Source organism: Panthera onca, chromosome D3 (assembly GCF_046562875.1).
Source record: "Panthera onca isolate mPanOnc1 chromosome D3, mPanOnc1 haplotype 2, whole genome shotgun sequence".
Lineage (NCBI taxonomy): Eukaryota > Metazoa > Chordata > Mammalia > Carnivora > Felidae > Panthera > Panthera onca.
The window spans coordinates 91197424-91225061 of NC_138350.1; the positions used below are offsets into that span (position 1 = coordinate 91197424).

The 27638-nt window shown below is 49.9% G+C and overlaps 1 protein-coding gene and 1 long non-coding RNA gene across 2 annotated transcripts; one reads left to right on the forward strand and one right to left on the reverse strand.

Moving 5' to 3' along the window:
* Positions 1–241: 241 nt before the first annotated feature.
* LOC132666137 (uncharacterized) lies at positions 242–5998 on the reverse strand. Its single transcript, XR_009604517.3, has 3 exons — positions 5907–5998; positions 4466–4605; positions 242–560 (listed from the first exon to the last, which is right to left on the reverse strand). It is a non-coding gene; the product is annotated as an uncharacterized LOC132666137 (long non-coding RNA).
* Positions 4763–26706, forward strand: GALR1 (galanin receptor 1). The gene is made up of 3 exons (XM_060614119.3): positions 4763–6320; positions 11176–11241; positions 18662–26706. The coding sequence occupies exons 1-3, from the start codon at positions 5655–5657 to the stop codon at positions 18977–18979; spliced, it is 1050 nt and encodes a 349-aa protein (XP_060470102.2). The 5' UTR covers positions 4763–5654; the 3' UTR covers positions 18980–26706.
* Positions 26707–27638: the final 932 nt, after the last annotated feature.

Genomic DNA, 27638 nt, shown 5'->3' on the forward strand with positions numbered 1-27638 from the left:
TTTTTTTTTTTTTAATTTTTTTTTCAACGTTTTTTATTTTATTTTTGGGACAGAGAGAGACAGAGCATGAACGGGGGAGGGTCAGAGAGAGAGGGAGACACAGAATCGGAAACAGGCTCCAGGCTCCGAGCCATCAGCCCAGAGCCCGACGCGGGGCTCGAACTCACGGACCGCGAGATCGTGGCCTGGCTGAAGTCGGACGCTTAACCGACTGCGCCACCCAGGCGCCCCTAAAGTCTGCTTTTTAAAATCTCACTTCGGACATAATTTTCCATCGCTATTATGGACTCCATACTGAAAAGCCTTACTGGGTTTTGTTTTGTTTTTTGTTTTTTTTAAGCAACTTGAGCCCATAAAGAAGCTTTCAAGAAGCAGGGCAATGCCTAGGGTCCAAAAATAAAGCAGGAGGAGAATATCACAGTGGTGGATGGACAGCCAGGAGGACGCGGCCCAATTCAGTAACCAGGATTTTGGGCAACCGCTAGGGACAGGCTGTGCTTTGCTGCGGCCGACAAGCGATCCTGTCACACGTGTCCAGTCGTCACGTTGTACACCTGCAACTAAGATCATGTCACACGTCAGTGGGATCCCAGTAATGAAAGAAACCGGTCCCTAACCCCACGGGGATTTGGCCCACGAAAGGGAGGCACCTCAGCTCTATGAACGGTGCAGCCGCACCCGGGGGCTGTCCCCATCCGTGACTCGGCATCTGGCCGGCTCCCGTCTGTGGCTGGCCCCGCAGCAGCTGCCCGTCACCATCACCCCAGCGGGGGAGAGGACCCCCTCGCCGCATACAGGCGTCCCCCTGTGCGGCCCGGCGACTCACACGTCTCCTCCTCTCATATGTAACTGGACTTAACACAGCATGTGGCTGTGCCCTGTGGGGCTGAGGAATGCTGTCTTACGTGAGCCTGGACACGGGAGCTGAGCCTTTGCCGAAAACCTGCATGTGTGTGGTTATTATTTAATTTCCATTAGGTTAGACGGGGTCTCGGAGCCACACAAGACGAGGAACGGGAACCGGAACCCTTGCAAAACCCCACCAGGAGCCCTGCAGCCAGAGAGGCAGCTGTCCGAACCCTCCTGCCCAGGAGACAGCCTCAAGAAGGAGACCCTGTCCCGGGTGGGCCGCCTGTGCTAATGCCGTGCAACGCCACGGCGTCCCCGGGTGCACTCGTCTCAGCGGCGGGAGTGAGCACAGATGGCCACGTAGTCACGGCAGGGCAGGGTCATGGTCCAGCAGAGAGGGCAGCAGGGGGCTGGGGGTGAGCTTCTAGGAACCGCCGTGCCTGCTCCAGAACTGGGCGGAGAAAAAGGCCTCTCGGAGAATTTATGCCACCTCGCCTGCCTCAAATAAACTTTGTGGTCTGAATTCGCGTTCGCGTGTCCTGAGATGCGTCGAGCTGGGAAATTCACCTAAAGAGCTCTGAGGTGACGGAGCCACGGGGGCGAGTGGCAGAAGCAAAGGAAAATCCTTCGGTAAGAACGTGCTCTTAGCACAGGGGTCAGGAGATTCCCACAGGCGTGTCCCGGCCACATGGAAATCTAAAGGACAAGACCAGAGGACAGCAACCACCGCGGGCCACAAGCCACCAGAAAAGGGCTCCGTGAACATCGTGAACAGGAGCTCCGATGTTAGGATGTGCAGAAGATAACCTCAGCAGGCTTAGAGTATTTGAACGGGGGCGCCTGGGCGGCTCAGTCGGTTGAGCGTCCGACTTCGGCTCGGGTCACGATCTCGCGGTTCGTGGGTTCGAGCCCCGCGTCGGGCTCTGGGCTGACGGCTCGGAGCCTGGAGCCTGCTTCGGATTCTGTGTCTCCTTCTCTCTCTGCCCCTCCCCCGCTCATGCTTTGTCTCACTCTGTTTCTCAAAAATAAATAAATGTAAAAAAAAATTTTTTTTAAAACCCGGGGGGCATCATCCTTCTCGGCCTCTCTCCTGTCCTCATGCCATCCCGGTATTCTCTGCCGTCTAGATCCCTGTAAGCCTTCTTCCTGGTCTTCCTTCTCCTTCCTTTATTGTTCTTACGGCCTGTTCCGGAGAGCATTGGAATCCTTCTACAGGTTGACACGCCCCGGGGGTTTCCATCTGGCTCTGAATAAAACCAACGTTCTGTCCTCGCTCTCCCAGCTCCAGTGTCACCAACCCCACTTGCCCCACCCCCAATCTCTTCTGACCTCACAGCCCACAAATCTCTCCAGAGAGCGACACCCTAGCAACGCAGGCCTCCTCGTTCCTCAAACGGGACGAGCGTCTTACTGCCTGAAGGCCGGTCTTTCTCGCTAGAATGTTCTATGCTTGGTATTCACAAGCTGCTGGTGTCCCCCCCCAAAGTCCCATACTGAAACCTAGCCCCCAACGTCATGGCATTGGGAGGTGGGCCTTTGGGGGGTGATCAGGTCACGAGGGGGAGCCCCAAGAATGGGATCGGTGCCCTTGTAACTGATCCCATTCTGCCCCGAGGACACAGCGAGAAGGTCCTAGCTGTGAAACAAAAAGCAGGCCCTCCAAGTCTGGCCTTGCTCATGGACCGCGGCCCTCACAGCTCAGAAATAAATGTCCGTTGTTTATGGGTTACCTGGTCTACAGCATTTCCTTACAGCGTCCTGCACTGGCTGAGACAAAGGCTTTCTGCTTCCCTGTCTCCTGGTTCCCGCTCACAAGTCAGCTTCTCCCAGACCTACCTCCCGATTACTCTCTATGATGCCACCCTCCAACCACTCTCTTTCCTTCATCCTGTTTTCTTCTCCTTGATAGTATTTACTATACGGCATATTATGGTTTTGTTTCTGTTTAAGTGTCTTGTCTCCAAAATAAGACACAAAATCCATGGAGGAAGGGGCTCGGCTTTGTTCACTGCTAGATCTCCAGGACCTAAAATAGTTCCTAGCATGTAGCAGGCACTCAAGGGTAAGCGGTAAAAGAATAAAAATGGATCATATTCCTTCCCTTTTCCCATTTTGAAGTGGGGAAAAACCGGGTTAAAATGTAAAATCCAAACAATGTCAAAACGAAGGAGAGTAGCAGCAGCATGGAAACAGAAAACAGAGGAAAGTATAAAATAAAATGTTAAAACAAGTCCACGTCCGGACGCCCAGGCAGCTCAGTCGGTTAAGTGTCTGACTCTTGGTTTCGACTCATGATCTCACAGTTTGTGAGTTCGAGCCCCGCATCGGGCTCTCAGCTGTCGGTGTAGAGCCTGCTTGGGATTCTCTGTCTCCCTCTCTCTCTCTGCCCCTACCCTGCTTGCTCTGTCTCTATCTCTGTCTTTCTCAAAATAAATAAATAAACATTAAAAAATAAAAATAAATAAAAGTAAGTTCACACAGATGAGTGATAACAATAAATGTAAACAGACTAAAACTCACCAGTTAAAAAAACAGAGATTGTCAAATTGGATTTTAAAACAATCCAGTTATGTGCTCCTTCTAAGAGATACCCCCTAAATCACAGGACATAGGAAGATTGCAAAAAATACAGAAGACCAATAAATAGCAAAGCCTGTTGGTGTATCTACCACAATACAGGACAATTTACACTTTAAGGGAAAAGTATCACCATACCAACCATATAACATTAAAATAAAGCAGAAACTCACAGCATCTTATATAAGAACATATGCAGATGCCATAAATACGTCAGTAAATGATGAAAAGACAAGACGTTAGGTTACCTGCAGGTGGGAGGGCGGCAATGGAGGTTGTGATTTGCAAAGTACATAAAAGGGCCTCCGACTCTATTGATAATTTTTTTTTTATTCTAAGCTGGATGATGGACGCACGGGTAGTTAACTTAATTTCATCAAATCTGTTCCATGTTGAAAATGGTTCATAATAATAATTAAAAAACCCTGTTTCCCATATCTGATGATAAATGACTTCCAACCCAAGATCCATGAACGTGGAGGTCAGAGAGCCCTTTGGGAAGAAAAGCAATACTGACTGACAAGGCTTGGAGGCAGCTTCCAGGGAAGGTGAGGCCCTTCTTGATTTAGCAAGATACTCTGCGAAACAAGTTACTTAAACTCAATTTCGTCCTCAGGGAAATGTGTGTGGACATTAAGAGAAATAGGTGAAGTACCCGGCACATGGTCAGTCAAGGAACTGCGTCAAAATCTTCCTGGAAATGAGGCAGAAGGGAACAGGGGAGGCAGAAGGGCAAATGCCATGGGGCGAGCCCCGCACCCCCCTCCCCTGCCTCTGCCACCTGTGGGCCCTTGCCGGGGTCCCTGTGGATTCTTTGTCTCACATCCGCAGGATACAGTGCACCCCGCTCAGCTCTGTGTGACCTGGCTGCGTCTGGCGCATAAGGGACACTCAGTCATTATTTGGGGAGCGCTGCAAACACAGGGCCGTCTTGGAAGTGAATACAGACGCATCCTGTCAACGCTGCAAACAAATGGGTTCGGCTCAGCTCTCCAGTTGGGAACCCGCAAGATTACACACAAGGATAATGCTTACTCACCACTAGCTCGCTCAGCTTCTGGTGTAGCCACGGTTCACAACAGGGATGCAACACCAGGCGCGCTCTTTCCACCTCCTAAACACGTCTCGTCGCTGCCTGTGTGTGTGCCACTCGCATGAGAAACGTAGGGCAAAAGTGACCTAAAGGTGGATGGTGGGAACACGACACCGCGAATTCCGGGCACGTTTGTAAAGAAAACTCAGAGGCGTTTCCTTTTTCCCCTGCTTGTTTCCTCCCTAGCGGTGGGAAGGGTGGGGGCGGGAGTAGGGATGTGACAAAACTCGGTTGCGGCGCCCATTCCCGGGGCGGGAGCGCTCCCGCTGACGGCCACCCCGGGAGGGGGAGAGAGGAGCGGGCTGCGCCCCGGCCGCCTCCCCGCCCCGCGGCAGCCCGCTCGGCTCCCCTCCGCCGCGGGGGTGCGGCTCCCCGCAGTTGCCGCCCTCCCGGGCCGCACGCAGGTCCGCACCTCGCACAGGCGAGCGCGCGCGCCCCAGTCCGGGCGACGAGGTGGGCGGCGACCCATCCGGTAGGACCCGTCCCGTCTCTGCGCGCGCTGTGACCTCCGGGGGGAGCGGAGAGGCCCCCAGGGGCGCGGATCTCAGGGCGCTGTGTTTCCTACGTCTCGGGTGCACAACGGAGGCCCCGGAGCACCCCCCCCCCCCGCCCCCCGTCTTCCCCTGCGAACCCTCGGGAAAGCGCTCGCCCTGTCGATCGCCTGGAACCCCTGCAAAAGCCGGGAGCGGAGACGCGGCGCCGCCGGCGTGGGGGCGCGGGCAGCCGTCTCCACCGACAGCGCGGTGCGCCGGTCGTGCTCGGGGCGACGCGGGAAGGGAGCGGCTCGTAGCAACAGGTGCAGCCCGAAGCCGCTCCCGGAACGAGGCAGCCGGCCAGGAACCAGGACCCGGTAAGGCGCCGAGGGGTCTCTCGGTGCGGCTGCCCTGGCGCGTCCCTCCTCCCCGGCTCGGGGCGGGGAGGGGTGGGGCAGGTGCCGCGCAGAGGGACCCCCGCCCGGGAGGGTCCAGAGCGGGGCTCCCGGCACAGAGACGGTCCCAGTAGGCGCAGCCGCCGGGGCCTCGGGCTCGGGAACCCGCGCGCCCTGCGTGCTGGGGGCCGGGACCCCCGGCCGTCCTCGGAGCCTTCTTCCCCAGCAGGCGCCGTCGCCAGCGCGCCCGGGCGCCCCGCGCGGGCCATGGAGCCGGCAGCCGGGAACCTCAGCGACGGGAACGCGAGCGGCCCCGAGCCCCCAGCCCCGGAGCCCAGGCCGCTCTTCGGCATCGGCGTCGAGAACGTCGTCACCCTGGTGCTGTTCGGCCTGATCTTCGCGCTCGGCGTGCTGGGCAACAGCCTGGTGATCACCGTGCTGGCGCGCAGCAAGCCTGGCCGGCCGCGCAGCACCACCAACCTGTTCATCCTCAACCTGAGCATCGCCGACCTAGCCTACCTGCTCTTCTGCGTCCCCTTCCAGGCCACGGTCTACGCGCTGCCCTCCTGGGTGCTGGGCGCCTTCGTCTGCAAGTTCATCCACTACTTCTTCACCGTCTCCATGCTGGTCAGCATCTTCACGCTGGCCGCGATGTCCGTGGACCGCTACGTGGCCATCGTGCACTCCCGGCGCTCCTCCTCCCTGCGGGTGTCCCGCAACGCGCTGCTGGGCGTGGGCTTCATCTGGGCGCTGTCCATCGCCATGGCCTCGCCCGTGGCCTACCACCAGCGCCTCTTCCACTGGGAGGTCAGCAACCAGACCTTCTGCTGGGAGCAGTGGCCCAACCAGCGCCACAAGAAGGCCTACGTGGTGTGCACCTTCGTCTTCGGCTACCTGCTGCCGCTTCTGCTCATTTGCTTCTGCTACGCCAAGGTGGGCACGCGGGGCGCGGGGCGCGGGGCGCGGGGCGCGGGCGGGCGGCTACCGGCCTGGGAGTAGCTCCTGGGTCCCCGTGCCCCTCTGGGAGCCCCTTGGACCTCGCTGTCTTGGGCGGTTCGGGTTGAGAACGGTCCCCAATGCACTTTGCCCTCGCCGGTCTGGTGGTGCTCGAGAAAGTTACTTGGAGTCCGGGAGACGCAGAACAAAGTGTGAGATTTCCCAGAGGTCCCGCCTCCCCTCGGCCTCCTGCCACCGCAGCCCTTGACCCCGAATTTGTCTTTGCCGCAGCGGGTGGGCAGCTGAGCGGTCAACGCCCACCTCTCAGAAGAGGAATTGGGCTCAGTTTTAGGCACTCAGACCCAGTCTCCAGGATGAAATCTCCACGGCCCGAGTGCGGATAGGGAGCGCCCCCATGCTCTGAGCGCCCCCAGCAGGAGCGCGGCCCCATGTTCCCTCCGCAGCGCTCTGCTGGGACGCCCTGCGTGGTGGCCCTGGTCCCCTTCCTGCTCTGTGAAGCCTTGCTCCTGGAGACGGTATTTCAGATTTTATTTTACCCCAAGTTTAAGCTTTATAAGCCAGGTGCTAAGAGAATATTTCTTCACAGAATCTTGACCCTAGTCAGGAGTGGGTGGGTTTCCAATTAGAAGGGTTGTGTAGACAATATTAGGTGATTCAGGCCTGAATCCCTAACTGTCCTCAAGAGATGCATTACTACCCATGTGGCCCAGCTCTCCCTCCCTCCGTGGCCCAGCTCCCCCCTCCCTCCGTGGCCCAGCTCCCTCCTTCCCTCCGTGGCCCAGCTCCCCCCTCCCTCCGTGGCCCAGCTCCCCCCTCCCTCCGTGGCCCAGCTCCCCCCTCCCTCCGTGGCCCAGCTCCCTCCTTCCCTCCGTGGCCCAGCTCCCCCCTCCCTCCGTGGCCCAGCTCCCCCCTCCCTCCGTGGCCCAGCTCCCCCCTCCCTCCATGGCCCAGCTCCCTCCTTCCCTCCGTGGCCCAGCTCCCCCCTCCCTCTGTGGCCCAGGTCCCCCCTCCCTCCGTGGCCCAGCTCCCCCCTCCCTCCGTGGCCCAGCTCCCCCCTCCCTCTGTGGCCCAGCTCCCCCTCCCTCCGTGGCCCAGCTCCCCCCTCCCTCTGTCCTCTGCTCCTTGGAGCTCAGCAAACCCACACCGGGACTTGAAGAGGTCTTACCTACCAAAAGTCTTCAACTTTTTTGATAAACTCATTTGTGTTTGAGTAAGAGTATCTGCTTCATCACATGACAGTCATTCGTGGGGGTAAAAACTCCAGTTCTCTGATGTACTGTGGGAGTATTATTACCACTAGGAAAACAGCTTTGTAGCCAAAATTTGAAATTCTTACCATTTGATTTTCATCTTCTTGTGTCTCTGATTCGGTTTCTGATAAGGCTGTGACTGTAGGGCCAGGAATAACCAGATGACAGAGAGCAATAATTTCTTTTATTCCAGCAAAAATGTTTACTACAGCCCCCTGGCCTTTGTTTTCTCCTGCCCCATATTCTGTAGGTAGAGTCATATCTACTTGAATGGTCATAGTCTGGGATATTGTCTGGAAGAATGGCCTGCCTCGAAGGGTTACATATAAAGATATACTGAGGAGATAGGACAGGATAGAGCTTTTGGAAGATAGCTGTATAGCTTAGCTCTTTTGTAAATGCAAAAACAAAACAACCACAACAACAAACAAACAAAAAGACCTCATAAAAAATACACAAAAGACCCAAACCCAACAAACAACCAAAACAAAACAAAACCAAAACAAAACAAAAACAAAACAAAACAAAAAAGCAGGTGGTTGTACCAGCGCAGCGATCCACTGCGTGCACTGTCTCACTCAGTCTGCACAACCATGGGGGTGGGAGCTATCTGAGAAAAGGGTTTTGGAGGAGGAAGGCAACTGACCCAGATTATGAAGCCGGTAAACGGTTCAGGAAGGGTTTTAACGCAGAGCTACCGGTCCCCGAGGGAGGGCCTTGGCAGGAGGAAGCTCGGGACTAGAAGTGTCCTTAGAATATTCCGTGATGGATTGATAATCACCTAAAGTAGGCTGAAGCAGACCTTTCCTTCATTTCTCCAAAGTCCACAGGTCTTCTTAATGGAAATGACAAGGCAGATTTTTAGGAAAAATTAGGCTACATTTCCATCGCGTGAGAGTTTATGAAAGCAAAGTTTATTTATTTATGAAAGTTTATTTATTTATGAAAGGAAAGTTTCAAAAAGAGCAAAGTTCAAAAAAGGGCAAAGTTTCAAAAGAGTTTTAAAACAATTCAACAAATACATAATCACTGGGATACTTTTTTTTTTTTTTTATAGGGAAATGGTTTGCTTTGAAGCGTAACTGGGAATTTCTCTCGAATTCAAGCTGATATTTGCAGATTCACTCCAGGGTTTAAACAAGACCTTGGTTGTTTTTTTCTAGCTGATTTTCTTTGGCCCCATTGTTAGAGAACACTGTCCAGCTAATGGTTCTTCTTCTCGAATGTTAGGATCAGGACTGGCTGTTTCTCTAAGGCCCCGGACCAATGGCCACCATGAAAAATCACGAGTGGCCAAGAATTACATTTTTTCCCTTCTTCTTTTCTCCTTCTCCTCCTCCTCCTCCTCCTCCTCCTTCTTCTTCTTCTTCTTCTTCTTCTTCTTCTTCTTCTTTTTTAACTCAAAAAGGGAGTTGCATTCCAGTGTTGCCTTCTACTCCCCAAACCTTATGGCTTTGGTAGAACAGTTTATGCCAATAGTCCCCGAGAAACACGTAGAAGGCCCGGGCTGGACTGTGCCTGCCGTGCTCCCTCCTGCACAGGGGTGGCCCCTCCCCGTCTTGCCTTAGAGGGAGTTCTTGTCTGGGACCCTCCACCATCTGACATGAGGGCAAACTCTTCACATACCCACCTGCCAGGTTCTGCCACGTCCCCAGAGACATATGTCGCCCGGGATGACCTTGGCTCAGGTTTGAACGCGCGCCTTCCTACACACGCTCCTAAGCGTATAGAAAAATGGAGTGATGCCACCATGCTGCCATCGTCTTTTAAAGAAATGCGATTATGACCCATCATGATACCTTTGATGACGACCTCATCAAATGTATGTCACTATATGCATTATAATAGACCAATATATGCTCATAGTGTGGGTCCATGGACGGAAATACAGCTACTGAAGAAAACTATACTTGAGTGTTTTCTCCATGACCACTCAACATCCCACGGGAGTCTTGAAGTCACTGAGATGTGATCCGACCGAGTTTACTGAAGGAGTCAATAGACCCTTGGGCAGCATCAGGAAGCAGATAACCCTTGACTTTTGTGTTCGGCCTCCTCTCCAGGAGGATTTTGTTTTGCCACCTGTCCTCTGTTCGCTCTTCTTGTCCCTCGTCCTCCATGACCAGTGTCCTCCCGTGGTCTCTTGCTGGGAAGGCTGCCAGCAAGGAAACTCACTAGGCCCGTCCTTTCCAGGAAAGATCTCACAAAAGTTCTTCTTCTGTTTTTCTCTTACATTCCGTTTCTGGGACCCCAGGTTCTGTTGGGAGAACAGTTAACTCAGCCACTGTCAACGTATCGGAAACGATCCTACATGTCACTGTAAGACTTGTCACGTTGGAGGTGATGACACCCCACTGTTGGAAGAGAAGTAGTTCAGTAGGGCTGCGAATTTGGAGTCAGAAGTTCAAACCCCAAAGATGTCTGCTTAACTTGCGTGGAGCCCACGGAGTTGGTAAAGAAATCCTGTAGTTTCTTAATTTAGGGTATAACTGATCATTCCAGAAGTGCCACATCCAGCTGAGTGCTGCAGGCTTGTTCAGTGTTCCAAATGGATTGCATTATTTCCAGGCCGAGGTGCTAGAGGGAAGCAAGAAAATGTCTGGAATGTGGTTTCTAGTTCTCTCAGAGACTCATCTGGGAAATGATGGAGAAGTCCAAGCCCTGAGTCATCCAGAGGCTAATTTTCCTTAGATGTCACTCAGATGGGATATAAAAATCAACTCAAGTATGAATCTGCAGGCTTGGCTCAGGTGTGTGAGAGCAAGCTTACGCTGCAAATTCCTACATATAACCCAAATGTTTCACGTCACTTCTCCCGACTATTACGTCGACAAGAGGAGACAAAAATAGTTTCTCTAATGAACGAAGCCAGTGTCTGTCAGGAGATCCTCTGACAGGGATGTTAATTGTAAAACCTTGCTAAATAGTCTGTAAATCCCCCGAGAAGCTGAATTTCTGTGAGTATTCTAAAAGCACGGCGAGGTGGGTAGAATTAGAATAAAGAACGTAAGGAGATTGGATGGGTGGTAATTTGCTTTAAGGAGCCCACAACAGGAAAACAGAAGGAATAAGTTGCAGCAAACATGGCCTGCACGGAAGAATTCTCTGCTGACATCATCGTGATTTGCTCGCTTGCTGGCTTCCTGCATTGGACGGTTCACTGGAAGGAGACTTCTAGTGTTTCCACTTATCTAGGATTTAGCATTGCGTCTGACATGTAATAGGGGCCTAGCGATTGTTACAACGTGGAAGCTCGGGGAAATCTGAGGTGAAAGGCAGACCAGTAAGGATGCATCCATGCATATATGCGTTTTTCTGGACAAAACCCCAGAGCCACACAACGCAGGGCTCTCTGCAAACAGATGCTAGGAGCACAAACTTCCCCTGGATGCTCCTGAATGTTAGAGGAACAGACGTGTTTGGCGGTTCACGTTCGGTGAGACTTTGCCACCTTAAGGGAATTTCCATGTGAATGACTTTGCAGTGTGATTCCCATGCCAGAAGGTCGAGAATTATCAGTGCCAATCAGACGGTGAACTGTGGGCAGGAGGCAATCGATTTAATCAGTCTGTGTTTTCCAGGTCCTCAATCATCTGCATAAAAAGTTGAAGAACATGTCAAAGAAGTCAGAAGCATCGAAGAAAAAGGTAATATTCCCAAATATATATTGTATATGTCGCATGTTAGAGCCTAGTTCATTTTTATTCCTAATTTTCCTAATATCCACCCATTGCCTACGAAATTTAGGATCCTTGGTGCAGACCTTGAAATGAACCTCTTACCATTAGGTGGGGATAGGAATAGGAAGTCAGCTCCCCCGGGCGTCACAGTGACCAGAGGCTGCATTAAAACTTAGACGGAGGTTTGGAGAGATGAGGAAACATTTATTTTTTGGATTCTGAGCCTCTTTAGGAGGCGTGTTCTAAGTTGATTAGGACAGAAGAAGGTAGAGTTGCTGACATCCTTAATTTGCACAAAACCATTTTATTGTGCATCTACCATAGCTGATGTGATTATCAGAAGGTTTTGGCTTAACTGTCTTTTCAGGGAACATTATTATTATTTAAGAAGTTTTAAAAATGTTTATTTATTTTTGAGAGAGAGAGAGCCAACACAAGCCGGGGAGGGGCAGAGAGAGAGAAATGGAGACACAGAATCCAAAGCAGGCTCCAGGCTCCGAACTGTCAGCACAGAGCCCGATGCGGGGCTGGAACTCATGAACTGTGGGATCATGACCTGAACTGAAGTTGGACGCTTAACCGACTGAGCTCCCCAGGCGCCCCACAGAGAATATTGTTGTAATATGTCCCCCAAGCCCCAAGATCAGATGTATTGTCCTCTCTTCCTCCCTGACTTGTCCTGACTGATGCTGGTTCCCCAGCAGGGGTGGGGGGAGAATTAAATATGAAAGGGTCCCCAAGGGGAATTTTTCCCACTTTTAATTGTCTTTCTCCTCCGGTGAATCCTGGTTTAAATAAGCTTCTCCTGAGTAATAGTAAAGCATTTAACATCCTGGTATTTGTTACGGTTCACATTTTGAGAAAAAACTAAGTTACAAGTCAGGATTAATCTAACTCCTACACATCTTTGACTTTAGAAAGTGGTATAAGAGTATTGGACGAGATGTTTAGGGAGGGGATTATAGCCAGGCATTTTTTACCTGCAAATATTAGTCATAACATCTGAAAGCACCTTGCTTGTCCTCACAACTACTTTTTTCTGGCCAATAATACAGAACTCACAGGATTTACAGGATAATTATATTTATTTTTAAAAATTCTGCTTACATAAAGCACAGCTCTTCTTGACTTTCCTTGTTTATAATACGGCTCAAAACGCACCTGCTCTCGGACTCGATGACGAGAAGGGGTAGGAGCTGCTTAGAAAGCGTGAAGTTCGGCCTGGTTTCCAAGTTCGATCGTGTGGCCTTCCGAATATCCCCCTAAGAGTAAACGATGGAGCATATGTAACGAGGCTGTCTTGCCTCTTCCGGCCACCGATGCGTCCGTAGGCTTTATTTTGCTTCTGGATCCCTTTAAGCGGCCACCGCCGTTCAGTTGTGTGAATGGAGTGAACCCTAAAGCTGGTCGTTCCTTTCTCTGTTCTCCGTGATGTTGTGCTGGACTGTTTCCATTTTTGTAGTCTGCCTCTCAGTCTGTCCTCTGAGCCACTCACCTCCAGGAAGATTATCGACTGCAAACAATTAAGGACCGTAATTTCCTCTGGGATAGTTCCTCATGGAGTCCTCGCCCTCCAGGGCCAGAGCCAGCCCCTGGGGCTGGAAGGGGCCCTGGTTCCCTGTGGTCACAACTCTGCAGGGAGAGAGACATACTTTTAGCTGTGCGGAGTGAGGCCGGGTAGGCGGGGGAGTGTCTTTGGGAGGAACTGGACTGGGGCACCTCCACCGAGGAGAAGCCCCTGCGCCGTGTGCACGCTCCTTCCTGGGGTAAGAGGTTCACGCTTCGCAAAGGACGGAAGTCAAACGCTTCCTTGACATTGGCCGCGCGTGTTTGCGGGCTTGGCTACTGTCCGTGTCTGTGTTTGCAAAGTGTTGCAGAGAAATCGCCGCAGTCTCACAGTGGAAAGAATGAAAATAGATCCTGTAAGAAGTAATTAGAAAAGTTTCTGCTTTATAGCCAAGAATACTGATTAGCAATTAGTTTAAAAGTTGTGTTTAGTTTTATGTGTGTGTGTGTGCATGTATGTATACGTGTATAGGCACACATATATGCATATACTGTGTTATAGATTACACATGTGCATGTGTATGTATGTGTGCATGTGTGTATTGTGTGTGTGCATAAAATATACGTGTTACATGCATGTATTACATGTGCACACATATATTACATGTCTTATAGATTATGTATGTGAGTGTGTATGTGTGTGTATGCATGTGTGTGCATATATTATGTATGCATACATAACATAAATGTGTGCATATGTATGTGAGTGGGTACATATACACGTGTATATCTTGTACATGTGCGCAGCGTATACTGTACCTGTGTATATGTGCACTGGGTACATATTTAAACGCTGCCTATCATATATGCACGTGTAAATGTAATTCCTACCATAGGAGAAGGTGTAGCATTGAGAGGTGGGCAGATCTTCTCTTCCATTTTCAGAGCCTCTGACCCTCACCAGCCCTGAACAGATGTCAGTTCTCTTCTGATACATTTAATCGCCTCCTTGTTTGCATAGAACAAATAAGGTGCAGTGCTGGGGGTGGTGCGCGCGCCTGCGTCTGAGCAAGAGGAGGGGTGGGGTTGGGGGTGGGGTGAGAAGAGGGCAAAGGGCGGAGAGGTGGAGGAAGACGAGGGGAGAGGGTTCTGGTAGAGAAGCCGGGGTGGGCCGCTCCTTCCCGGAGGCAGAGACGGGTCGGGTCGACTCCTGGCGGACACTCCCTCCCGCAGGGCTCAGCACAGGGAGGCGCTGGGCAGGTGCACGCTCGGGGCTGGTGGACAGGGATCCACTCGGTACTGGTTTTCGTAGTTCGCTCAGCTCAGCGTCGCTCGTGTCGCGGCCCCTCCCCCCATGGTGGGTAGGCTCCCTTCCTCCACGCCCTGTCCACCCACACAGGGGCTCCGCTTCAGGTGCATGAGGGGCGTGGGGCAGAGAGGCCTTCCATGATGAACATGCTCAGCACTTACCCTTCACGTTTGGAGGAACATACATAGGGCGACATCTCCACGGCAGAAAATACTAGAAAATACTAGAAATAAATACAGAAAATACTAGGAGAGCCCAGCGGTCGGTTCCACGCTCTGCCCGAGCCCCGCCACACATGAAGACGGGTTTCCTGGTGCAAGGCTGATGGGATACTGAAACGAGGCTCCCAGATCATCTCTGGAAGACTTCAGAATGGGACAGACGTCATAGTGGGCGGGTCCCTCGCAGGGGACACTGGACTAGAGGCTGCGTTGACCCCCCTGACAACCTGGGCTCCCTCGGCACCTGAAGTAACCCGGCAAGCTCTTTGGCTGCCATTGATGCGATCTAGGGAATGTTTTCATCATTTTCTTCTTTCGGTCACCTTTTTCTTCTCAGCCAAGCTCCATTAGACATGTTGCAAGTACGGTCCTTTGAAGAAAGAACAGATGTCTCAGAAGACGTTGCAAAAGAACATCTTACAGGAGGAAGAGAGATTCATGTTTTTCAGATACTTTCAGTAGAAGGAGCAAAAAAGCACGCTAATCGAGGGCCCAGTCTCAAGGACAGTAAAGCATCTGGAGATTTTGTACATAACTCTAAAGGAGGACTTTTTCTGTGTCAGAAGATAGTGTCGGGAGTCTAGACACGACACGGACAGATGAGGCAAGCCGTAGAGGCACGGGGTTCAACTCCATCTCGGACTAAGGCAAGTGGTGTCAGAAGAAATGCAAAAAAGTCACGTAAGAAATCAAGAGCAATCAGCCTCATTCTCCACAGACGGGAACGCTCTCGTTGCATCCTGACGTCTCACCTAGAAGGAGAGCAAGGAGCCTTTTCCAGGCTTCCTGGGGAAAAGTCATGGTTCAGCCTTGGCGGCTGTCAGTGTTGAGGAAGCGGCTTTGCCTTTAATTGGAGACGGGGACGATAATTTGCTTTTGCTGTGGCTTTTCTGGAATTCACCAGGGGTTTTTCAAAGGCCACTGAGCTTTTTAGAAAGAAAGGCAGGTTCCTGGGTAAGTCCCCAACAGCCCCCACCCCTGCACTGCGATGTGGGGCACGAGGCCTAGATGTTTGGATTTTAACAAGCAGTGTCCTGGGGAGTGATCAGCACAGGGAGGCACTTCCGTCTCAGGTTTGGGACTTGTCCCATGTGTTACTCTGACCAGCTCTTTAGGTTGCAGTCGGTCGCGATTCTGCCCGTGTGGACTCCTGTCCTGTGGCCGCCGTCTCCTCGGCTGGGTCGGGACCCGCAGGGAGACAGAAGAAGACGGACATTTCCTGTCCCCAGCTACACTAACCTGGACGCGTTCGCCCAAGCGTCGCCGAGGCTGATTTGGAGTCAACCCGCGTGCAGGGCGCGGAGTCGCCATCAGCTAAGAGAACATCAGTCCGAGGGACTGAGATGCCTGATGAGGCTGGGAGAAAATAGCAAATCCCCGAAGATGTGCAGCTGGCAGCAGTCAGTGCTGACGGCCGTGCCATTTAATTCTTTGGGAAGAGCCTTAGATGGATGATCGAGTTTATGTAAGTGCCCACTAAGTACTTTTCCCCCAAGAACTACTAAATTGCAATCCCCTCGTATTCAAAGCTACCAGAGAGCCTTGTCCGTGGTTCTGAGGAGGCCAGTGAAATTACTAAAAACAAAAAAGTACATTTTGAATGAACTGCAAACAGAAAATATACCATATTCATGCGTATTGCCCTTGCCCTATGGACTTTGATACATTATGGATCCTGTCAGTAAGCTGCTGGGGGTCGATTTCTGTCCTAAGTGTGGCACTTAGTAGAAACTTCCTGAAAGAGGCACTGAAAGGGGATATCCAGAGGGTATTTGTTTGGGGAAGCAGAGAGATGTTCTTATTGTCTTAGAAAGAAAAGACGATGTGTTCTGTTCTATTTGTAGGTATAATTACGCCTAGATTGTTTTTGATTAAATCATCTGGGGATGGAACTTCTCATGCGCTAATGGATAAGAGCATCGATGGCAGACAATCTGTTAATACGTGTGGGCAAATCTCTTGTTTGCTCTGTGCACCCTGCAGGAAGCAGCTTTAATATGCAATCCTGCCCCCTATAAAAACCTGTTGTCAGGTTTTACCTGAGTTCTTTTAAGTGTCTGAATGGACCAGGTACAGCCAGAGCCACGTCACTGGGGCACGGAGTTGAGGCCCCGGGAGGCTACGTCAGTTTTCATGAGGCTGCACAGCCTGGTCGTGGCCACTGTCCGTCCCGGGCTTCTGCACAATCCACGGAGCCCCATGATGGTGAGCTTAGCTGTCGTCTCCTGCCCTCCTGACGCTGCATTTGCCCTGGCCTTGCCCTGCAATCCCACCCTCCTGCCGCATCCCTGCCTCCACCTGGTCGCAGAACGCCCGGCTTCTGACCCGTGTCTCTGACGCTTGTGTCTGCGTGTGCACTTGCTGCCCTCGGAGTGGGCGGCTCCCTGCTGCCGTCCTGGCTGGTCTGGCCGCTAATTCACGGCGTGGGTGGAGGGAACATCCTGGTGGGGACACAGCCCTCAGGGCAGTGCCAAGGGGATGGGGGCACCGGGCGCGAGGCGGCAGGTTCAGTTGTGCTGTGACAGTGATGTCCTCGTCTTGGAACCACCTCCCCCGTGTCCAGCCCTCGTCCTGTGTGAGGACGTGACAATGAGCACCCCTGGGTTCTGTCATCTTCCTTCTGCCTCTGTCCTCCCAACCCTCCTTCCCCTTATCCGTCCGTTCGGTCGGGACTGGTTCTGTGCAGAAGGGAAGGCAGAGGGGCACCGTCAGGGAATCTTGGGCTCCACCTCGGTGCCCCGGCAGGGAGGTGGGGGAAGGTGCGTCGTTGCCTTTTCCCGTCGGGGTGGGGTGAGGTGGGGCGGCGGGTGCTGCAGACTTCCACGTGTCCACGTGTCCCCTCCACAAATTCAGGCGGCCCGGACTCACAGTCTGAGGAAGAAGATTCCTAATCCCCAGTCGAGGGGCTCCAAGTCCCTATCTCTCACATCCTCTGCGAGGGGTGGACCTACTGGTGAGGTGACCTAGGAGCTGGCAGTGCTGCGTGTGGGGGCTGGGCACGTGTCCTCACCTGGTTTGTCTGGAGGGCTGAGCGACCGTTGTCCTGTGGGTCCCTGATCGCCCGCCCAAGTGCTGCACAGGCAGTCCCCGGAGATGGGGCTGGTGGTGACCAGGCAGACTTCGTAAGCTTTTCTTTCCCCGTGTCTGAGCGTTCGGAGCATGCGCTTGGGGTCACCTGACCCGGCTTCGGGCTCTGACTTGGCCTCCGGCTCTGGAACGCCAGGCACCTGTCTCGACCGTTCTGCACCTCAGCATCCTCATCTAGGAGCCGTGATCCCGGCAGGCCCCGCTTCGTGCCCACCGCCGGCGGTCAGGCAGTGACAATCAGCCACACTCCACTGCCCGGGGGCCGCTGTGCCCATCTGGCAGTCAGGGCCCTGCTCGGTTCCTGGGGGGGAAGAGGGGAGGTGTCCCAGGAGGGGAGACCTTTCAAGGAAGGAGCCAGCTGATTGCGTCAGATTTTCGTTTCCAAAACGTTGAGACCAGCATCTTCTGTTTGGAGCCGTAGACATAGAGTTTCCAGCTAATCACAAGGTGAATTATCTAGTTGTTGCCTTTCCGACATGTACCAAACCAGCTGCCCTGAAACGCAGGAGAAGTGGTTCTCGGGCTCGACCCCAGCCCTTTAGGTGTGCGCCCACGGGGAAGGTGATGGGCTCCCACACGAAGCGGGGTGCAGACGGGAAGCAGGAGGGAGGGCTCCTCTTGTGCTGAGGTCTTCGATCAGGTGCGGCTTTCTTCCATCACCTGCTTGGCACAAATCTCCAAGGAAACACGTGGGTGTCCTGCCCCGGCCTCCAGGTGTTTTCAGATTTAGGGAGAGCAAGGGAAGGGTTACGGTAGGTGCAAGCTAAAAATGGGGCTCATCAGCCCACAGACAGAAACAGAGATGGCTTTCCGGAATGCATCAGTGCGTTGGGGTCTTTCACTGGCCAAAGGTGAAAGAGGAGAAATAAAGAAATACACCGTCTGTTGAGGCAGCCGCTCAGAGAGGGTTCGAGCGCCCATCCGAGCTGCCCGCTGGTGAACCTGTCTCTGCGTGTGCTGCTGGCTTCAGAGCTCTGCAGGCTTTAAGATGACAGTGTTTAATCTCTGCATATTTATAGTTCCACGGTCCAAAGACACAGCCCGTAATCCACACGCATCTCACGTACGTGGTAAAGTTACCCCGTGGCAGGTCCTGGACAAGTTTTGAACAGAACCGTTATATGAAGTGACAGTTCAGATTTAGCATCCGTTTGATTGCGTGGTGATACACATAACATTTTCTTAGCGCATGTTTTGAAACTCTGGAACATTCTTTGCCTGCTGTAATTGACGCACTTCCTGTATTTTCTTCTTCTTCTTCTAGACCGCACAGACGGTTCTGGTGGTGGTTGTGGTTTTTGGGATCTCCTGGCTGCCACATCATGTCATCAATCTCTGGGCCGAGTTTGGGGTTTTCCCGCTGACCCCCGTCTCCTTCCTCTTCAGAATCGCCGCTCACTGCCTGGCCTACAGTAATTCCTCGGTGAATCCTATCATATACGCTTTTCTCTCGGAAAATTTTAGGAAGGCCTATAAGCAAGTGTTCAAGTGCCACATGCGCAATGAGTCACCTCTTAATGATACGAAAGAAAATAAAAGTCGAATAGATACCCCGCCGTCCACCAATTGCACTCACGTGTGAGATCGTTAGAGCGCTGGTGTGGAGTCTCAGACAGAACACGGTACGACGAGGGGTTAGCAAGCCTGCAACTTCTTATGCTCATGACAAGTCGCATCATTTTAGTTCTACCTGTTTTTGAAAACAGTACTTTGATCCATTTAGGAAATCTCGAGGTCTAGTAAAGATTGTTTCTAAATTTTATTTCAAAAACAAAAGGAAACGCTACATAGTTTTTTATACCTTTACAGAAACGAAAGGTTAATAGAATTCCGTCGACATGTTCAGTTCTTCATCGGACAGCCTATAAAGATGGTCAGGAATACTGGCGATCTACATTGTGGAGCCAGTTTATTTAGAAAAAAACACATGTATGTGTTAATTCTTCAATTTTAAGAAACGAGGTAATATTGCGAGGTATGTGTTTCAAAATGTGATCATGGATACACGATCAAAGTTTTACCTGGATTTCATTTTTTTTGTGGCCATTTATATAGAGGCGCATCTGTTAAATGGCAGTGAGACTTTGCCAAGTCGATTTGCACCGGCCTCATTTGCCCCCAACTGTCAATAGTGAACACGGTTTCCGGAGATGAGCTTCACCTGTCTGTGGTCATGAGGGCCCATTAACTTCATCTCTGGAGACGAGCACAGCGGCACAGCGGTGACTCAGGGTGACAGACATTGGCCCGGTCACTTAAAACTATTCTGCGATGTAGGCTTTGTAGAGTTACCTAAAAAAAAAAATCAGGGAAAATGCCAAGGGCAACTATTCTAATAGTGGAAGCTTCCAGTGAGATCCAAGAGGGAACGTGGTCATTAAAGTTTTACAAAGATATCGCCCAGGGTATTTTGTGTGCCTTGAGTGGAACTGAGCCAAAAGGGAGTAAAAAAAAAAATGCCAGTGAGGATGATATGTGGGTAATAGTTTCTATGGGGCTGGGGAGAAGTCAGAATCCATTAAGACACATGGTAGTGGTCGTGCCACATGTGGAAAGCGTACGCAACACGCGATTCAGATAACATTAGAAGAAAAGGAATCTTCTGAGTAGGTATACCCAAGGATATATGTTGTACAAACACATGCTTTGTTTCATTAAATTCGTAGTAATGTTAAATGCACATTTACCCCCAATATTACTTCCTCGGAAATGATCATAGGCTGAATTTCAAATGTACTTTTCATGACAATTTCGTGTTTATTCATGTGTCGAATGAAAAACACGGGATGAAGAGATTAAATTATTCTACCTTAGAACAGTAGTTTTCAGACTCCAGGACTTTGCTATATTTCGTGAGAATCCAACATCAGGAAGACTTTTTGAAAAAGGATTTCGTGTAATGCACACCTGTGTCAAATCAGGATTCCATAGGAAATATCAAATTTTAGATGAAAAAACTCGATATAAGTCTTTGCATGTTAAATTTTCCAGCTGATGAATTCATTGTCACTAATCACACTCTAGCCAGAATAGGAGAAAATTCTTCGAAAGGATGGGAAATCATGAACTCTCATGTTTGGTGGCTAGGGAAAGAAGTCGCATGTATGTGTGATGCCAGTGTTTTAGAGGACAGCCTAAGTCCTTTGCATGGAAAATTCTTTGCACTCTATTCAAATACAGCAGCAGAAACATTGGACCCTGACAGTGATACCTCATGTGTTTTGTGGAACTTGAAGTCGCCATTGCAGATGCCAGAACAGGTCGTGTGTGTGTGTGTGAACCCCCACAGCTGTACAAAGAGGTGCCTCCTGGTTGCCTTTGGACTTGCATGGTTGACAAAGGCTTCCTGCACCCTGGCTGTTCCTTTGTTTTTCTCTTGTGATTCCTCCACACACGGAAGTATTAGAAGAAATGCGGGACCCAATATTTCTGTTTTCTAAGAAGCACGTGGAAGATGTATTTACGTACCCACCCGTGTCCCCTTGGTCCATCCCATTTGTGGCTGGTGTGACGGAAGCCAGAAGCACAGCGCCAGAGTCGTAGCCGGCACCTGCAAAACCTCCCATTTGCTGAGTGCAAATGCAGACCCGTTAGATAGGGTATTTTTCCTGTCCATCGGCATTTAAGTCAATTCCTCTTATTCAGAGCCTAGGTGGTCCACTGGTATAAGAAACTTTGAGACCGATGATGACTCGGGTCCTGCGAAGATCTAAACCTCTGTGAAGCTGTCTGCGTGAGGAGTTCCAGAAGGACTGGAACAGACTTCAGTTGCCCAGAGAGGTGTCGGAGTGTCTTGCATTGACCAAGCGCGTGCTTCCTAGGTGGTGGTTTTTCTAACGTATAATTAACACAACCAATTCAGAAGCACCTTTGCTTCCTCCTTTAAATAAAGAAGGCCTCCCTAGGACACGCTTTTTCTTGCAGCAGCCAGACTAACGGACAAATGCTGCATTTGCCTTTGAAGTTGGGCGGCTTGCAAACCATGTTTTTCAGTGAACTTCAAAGAGAATTGATGTCGTCTCCTTAGATTTGGCTGCCTCAGTACCAGAAGGCGGTTGTGATTTTTTCTGGGCTTTTAGTTTTTCACATTTGGACACTAGCTCTGGAATATTTAAATGGCCGAAATGCTGGCTGCTTCACACGGATGAGGACGGATTTCAGTCTCCTACTGATGAATATAGTGATGTGGTTGGAACGACTTTCTCACCCCGCGACCCCAGGAGATACCTTAAGTAGACGCTGTCTGCGTTCTGACCACGTGTGTCCTCAGCAATGTGGGGACAGAGGCCATTTTCTGAATATTTTAGGTAAATATTTTCGCCTTTAATGAAATCGTTCAATGCACACCTTAGGAGTGAAACAGTCATTTCCTTCTCTTCCTCCTCCCCCACCCTCTTGTGCTTTTCTCGAAATGTGCTTCTATCCCGAGTTTCTCACTCTCGTATCTACCCTGGTGAAATCCGGCCTTCGACTCAGATGTGATGAGTTACAGTGAACAGAGAAGGCGCCTGCTGAACCACGTGAGTCACTCGTGAGTCAACTTTAACTTGCGGCCTCGAGATTGATTGCATTTGCTCAGCGCCTCAGATGCGTGGAGACGGTGCAGTCGTAGTCCCCGAGTGTTAGCGGAAACCCGGGGCCAGGCTTCTTCTGAGCAGGAGAGGATAACTTAGCGAGACATTCATTTCCTCTCCACAGATGCTGCAGATGCTTGCGGGTCCCCAAATGCCCACGTTGAAGCAGCACTGCGTTAAATAAAACCATGTACAGCTTCCCCCTGTTCTTGCCTAAAAGGATATTTTAAATGCGTGTATGTAAACCACATAGTCCTGTAATTGGGGTGAATATACCAACGTGGCTGCTTCCACCGGACCCTTCTCTTCTGAAATTTGTAAATTGTGATCGACACTAAGTGCAGGTATCTCCCACGTTTGAAATTTGTAACCAGCTTTCTTCCTAAGGCGATCCTGTTCTTGGCCGTTAGAAAGTGCTCCCTATTAGGCTGTTTGTGAAGTGGATGTTACTGACTTGTGTATTATAAAAAAGCCATCTATACGAGGAGTAGGTGTCCCCAAATGCTGATGGCCACCTATTGTCTTAGGAAGAAAAAATGACAGGATGGCAATTGTATTTCAATTTATAACGTACTTTGATTTTTCTCTTTTAGAAGAGGAAAGTTGGGGCTGAGGGACAACTGAACGCACCGACCACGTCTTTGGTGTGGGCTGTGTCTGCGGAAGGCCAGCATGTCTGGGGAGGGTGTCGGATGTGTGTTTAGTGTCTTAGGCGTGGCAGATTCACTCACAGTCACCTTTGTCACTCTGGCTGCCCTGCTGGGCCTCTGGGACAGGCACATCTGCTTGAATGGGCGTGATCTTTAGGAATATCAGCAGGCCGGTGCATTTGCACCTCTGCTGGGCTCAGCACCGCTCGCCGCCGGCTCCTGAGCTCGCGCTCAGCACACCCCTCTGCCAGAACTCAGGTTGTGTCCTGGGCGCAGCTGCGGCGGGAGGGGCCTTTCTAGGGGGTGAGGAGGAAGGTCTCAGCTCTGAATACACTGTGGAGACGACCTCAGCTGGACTCGCTCTGTCTGTTCTGACCTTGGCTGAGTTTTCTCTATTTAAACAACTGCATGGAGAACTGACTTCACAGAGAAGGGTTTTGATGTCACTTTGGGGGTGGAAAGCCTCATCCTTTCTGCTGGGGAACAGATCTCTGGACATCTCTAGGTACGTTGTGCCAGTCCAGATTTTCAGCATTAGGGAAGTCAGAACAAAGATCACCAGCTGCTGGCATCGACTGGAACCGGGATCCACCGTTCAGAGTCTTTACTCTCAGGCGGTGATGGTCATTAAGGTCACCTATAAACTGGGATGAACCTTGTGGTCCACTCTGGGTTTTCTATGGGTCACCACGCACTATATCTGGAGCCTTACTTCAAAAGATTGAATAGTGACTGTTAGAACGGAACCTACTGTTGTGTGCTTGTTCTCAAGACCACTGTGGATCTGTTAAGCTCCTTTTTCTCCTGTGGTGGGCTTGTTCCGGGCAGTCAAGGTAACATGCCATCCAGTGGGTAAAACGGGGTGGTCCCGGGAGGGGACGGTGAAGAAAGGAAGTGACTGGCAGCATTTTACGCTGTGGTGAGCATCAGTGCGAGTGTAAGCACGCCTCCAGGCACCGGAAAGACGGTGGGGGCCAATCTTGTCCGGAGCGATTTGTGTGTGTGTGTGGCAAGGTGCCCATGTTGCCAGCATTGTTGATGTGGCAGATGAAGTAGGAAGTTTGGCCGTGACGGGACATACCCACTTGTGGAGCGGGGTACCAGTGATGGAATGGGAGCCTTTGGGATGTAACGGCTGTGTCTTGAATGTTCACAACATGGCAGAGCATCACCTGGGCGTTGGTTGTAGACCCTGCTCCTTGGGGACTCCGGATGGTGTAGATCTTCGACCGTGCACGGAGGCAGGAGAGTGGGAACTCGGGGGACAGGCACTAGCTGCGTCCTCTGCTGTTCAACCAGAGGGCATCTGCTTCCTCTGCCCTTGGATTTCCATGTCAGGTTTCGCTGAAAGTTAGAAACAATTAATCCAAGGCACACGTTACCCATTGTTTGTACTGGATTTTTCTGGTCACGCCTCCACTCGCTGTTTGTATTACTTATGCTTGTGACCTTATCTGTTCTTCCCTGCTCCTTTCTTAAGGTCAGTCGTATTTCTGTGCTTGAGATCCTCCAGATTTTGTCATCGTTGAGGGATCCCTGAATGACCCAAGTCCAACACTTTTCATATCTTCATTGTTCGGCTGGGCTCATGACATTTTCCTGGTTACCCTATCCATATCCCTCCCTTTAACAGTGAAGTGTCGGAAACACAAGCTTTAAGAGAAAAGTTCCTTTTGTAAGGATCACAGATGACCAGTGTCTTCAGAGAATCGAAAAGCAGTAGAAAAGGCCCATGGGCACATCTGTCCTGAGCGCCCTCTTTGGGGTGCTGGCTCTGGTGATGTCACACCCACAAGAGCTCGTGTCCTGTGAGTGACCGTCACAGCAGATGGGAGTCAGGAGGTGGGCACCTGGCTGTGGCTGCAGCAGGTCTCCGGGCGTGCTCCCTCTGCTTCTGCAGGATGAGTCGTCCTGACCTACCCTGCCCCTCCCTGCATCCACTTTGCCAAGAGATTGGACCAGGCAAATGGCCTATGATCCCTGGGCCAGAAAGAGCTCTTTCTGACGTGTCAGGAGTGAAGGCAAAATATAGGTGAGCACCTTGGGGCCCAGAGCAGCCAAAATGAAAGGGTCAGAATGGGTGTCTTGCCATTTAACCTGCTATCATAGGTACCGCTAGTTAAACAGTCTCCATTTGAAAACCACAAAAGTCCAAGAAAGCAGAAGCACGTGGGGAGGTGGAAACCTTCCCATCTCCTTAGGAAGAAAAACTCAATGTAAACATGCAATTGTGGCACATTTCAGTCTAGCTCTCAGAGAAACTGTTGATAACAATAGAAACCACGTCAATTTCCCATTAAAGAGCCGGTTGCTGGGGTGTAGACATAGGTAAGAAGTGTGTTGCAATAATGCAGCTCAGGATCAGGCAGCACACAGGGAGGTGGGGAGCGTCGGTAGGCGCATGAGTCCTATTTATCCTCAGAGCCCTGAGGTCCCATGAGGAACTTTACATGGACTATACTTACTGAGTGAGTGAGCAGACGCCTAGTTTGTGATATTTTCAGCATAGGGCCAGCTAGCCTGGATAGCCTGGATAAAGAATTAAATTTAATAATCCTCTTGTTATTAAATCAGATTATAATTTGGGAATATTTACAAACCAGAAATGGATACATAAATATTATTTACCATATATTGATTTTCTGAGAGTCATGCTTCGTGGCCATGTATTTCGTAAAGACTGAAGATGTGACACTGAGGGATAGAAATGCCAAGTTTTCTTGAACCTTGTTGGTGACTCTTGTAATTTCTCAAGTTATAGCTGCACAGGAGAGCTGTGCATTGCAGAAAAGGTAAGGGACATTAGGTTTGGTTTGATCCTGTGGCTAAGGTTGCTGATGGAAATGCTGTCTTTGGTATTCTCACATACGAAAGAAAAGCTGAACGGGATGAACAAGTCTCTAAAGGGAAACACATTTGAATGAGTGGGGAATTCTGCAGAAGGTACGAATGATACTCTGGGCTCACCTTATGGCCGTGAGGCTCTGGGCTCACCTTAGGACCATGGTTCTCAGCCTTTACCAAGTATCTGAATTACCTGAAGAGTTTGTTAACCCAGATTACCGGGCCTCACCTTCAGAATTTCCAATTCAGTACATTTGGGGTAAAGCCCCAAGATTTGTATTTCTAACAGGCTCTTTGGTGATATTGATGCTGCGGGTCCAGGGACCGCATTTTCAGACCTCCTTCCCGATTTGACTGGGTTGGAGGTGGAGCCCAAGCATTTTTCAAGGCCTCAGGCACACCGCCAGAGTTAAGAACCATTCAAGCTGAGTGGATGGTCCTCCGTAAGCCAAAACTTGAGTGGTTCTATGAAAAAGTAATTGCTTATGTGAGATCTAAATCGATCAGATTTCATTGTTTACATTGATCTGATTCATAAAATATTTGTTCAACTATTATATTAGCCTATCTGCAGAAATTCACATATTTTCAAAGCGTGAGAGAGTTGGATAACTTACATGTAAGGATTTCAGAGATTATCATATTTTTCCCATCAAAAAAAATAGCTTGGTGGAAAAGAGCACTTGTACATTAATTTTGTCGTCTCCCCCAATATAGAGAAGTGAATACTGCATTCCAGTTGTTACGTGTGAATTTTTTAACTCAATGTTGAAATGAAATATATACATGTCTTTCTGTGCAGCTGCCGATTTTTAACAGCATTATTATCTCTAAGAGATAAATGTAACTTCTGTGTGTAAGGTTTTCAGTTAATTATCTCCCGATAACATAGTAGTATGTATAACGAAGAAAATACGTGAATATTGATTTTTTTTAATTTTACCAACGTGATGGCTTAAACACTGCTGTAGAAATAATAATGAACGTGGATCTTCCTACACCAGATGCTGTTACAACTACTCTCTGGAGTTTGTTTCTCTAAAATTTGTCTTACCATCTATAAATTTAGCATGAATACCGGTAAACTCACAAAGCCGAATGCCAAAAATTAAGAGTTGTATTAATTGATGTAGTGCCAAATGTAGACATCCTAAATCACTCTGTGTTCTGCATGAAGTCTGGTGGATGTGTGATTTGAACCAATTTCTTGAATTGAAAATAAAATTATGTTCCTTAAAGTATCCTTACTTACGAGTATGCTATTTTCACACAAAGTAATTGCACTGTTTTATAAGGCATTTCTATAAGTACAGGAACATAATACAACGTTGTCTAATTATATTAGTTTCATTCTTATGGAGACCTGCCGTGGAGAATACAGGGGAATCACGTAGGAAAACTGACAAATATGTGGGTAAATGTTTTCTTCCCTCTTTCCCTCATCCTTTGGTCTTTCTTTCCTCTTCTTCTCTTTCCCTTTCTCTCTCTTTTTTTAAGTTTATTATTTTTTTTTCATTTGGAGGGGGGAGGGTCAGAGAGAAAGAGAGAGAGAGGGAGAGAGAGAAAGAGAGAGAGAGAGAGAATCCCAAGAAGGATCCATGCTGCCAGCATGGAGCCTGATGTGAGGCTTGAACTCATGTACTGTGAAATCATGATCTGAGCCGAAATCAAGAGTTGACTGAACCACCCAGGCGCCAACCCCGTTTCTCTGTTTTCAAAAAGAATACATGTCTATTGTTTTTGTAGAAATGAGACAAGATTACGACAAGAAATTATAAAGACTAAAGAACCATCATTAACATCTTCTAAGTGTATACAATGAGTATACATAAGAACAAAGGATGAAAAGAAGGGGTGGAGGGAGGGAGAAGGAATCTCAGAAAAGTTAGATCATAATATGCATACTATTTATGAATACATTTATTGACTTTAACATTAATTTAATTGGCAACGTGTAAAATAAAGTGGAATAGGAAGAAATTTTAAACGGTTGATCGCCGTAAGTTAAAAACAAAGATTATGTCACGTTAACGGGAATTGGAGCTAACTTTATAAGTACACTTGACTTTAGATAGTATCTGAGTTTCTCATAGAAAATGCTTTTTTTAAAATCTTAATTCTGTATTTCAGTTGATATATTGTTTATCAGTAGGGTTTTTGTAAGCTCTCTTAT

Excerpts from the sequence above, each read along its gene's own strand:
- GALR1 (XM_060614119.3), top strand. The coding sequence starts at position 5,655 with ATGGAGCCGGCAGCCGGGAACCTCAGCGACGGGAACGCGAGCGGCCCC. Across the intron at positions 6,321-11,175 it reads TTTGCTTCTGCTACGCCAAG|GTCCTCAATCATCTGCATAA; the intron begins GTGGGCACGCGG and ends TGTGTTTTCCAG. Across the intron at positions 11,242-18,661 it reads CAGAAGCATCGAAGAAAAAG|ACCGCACAGACGGTTCTGGT; the intron begins GTAATATTCCCA and ends TTCTTCTTCTAG.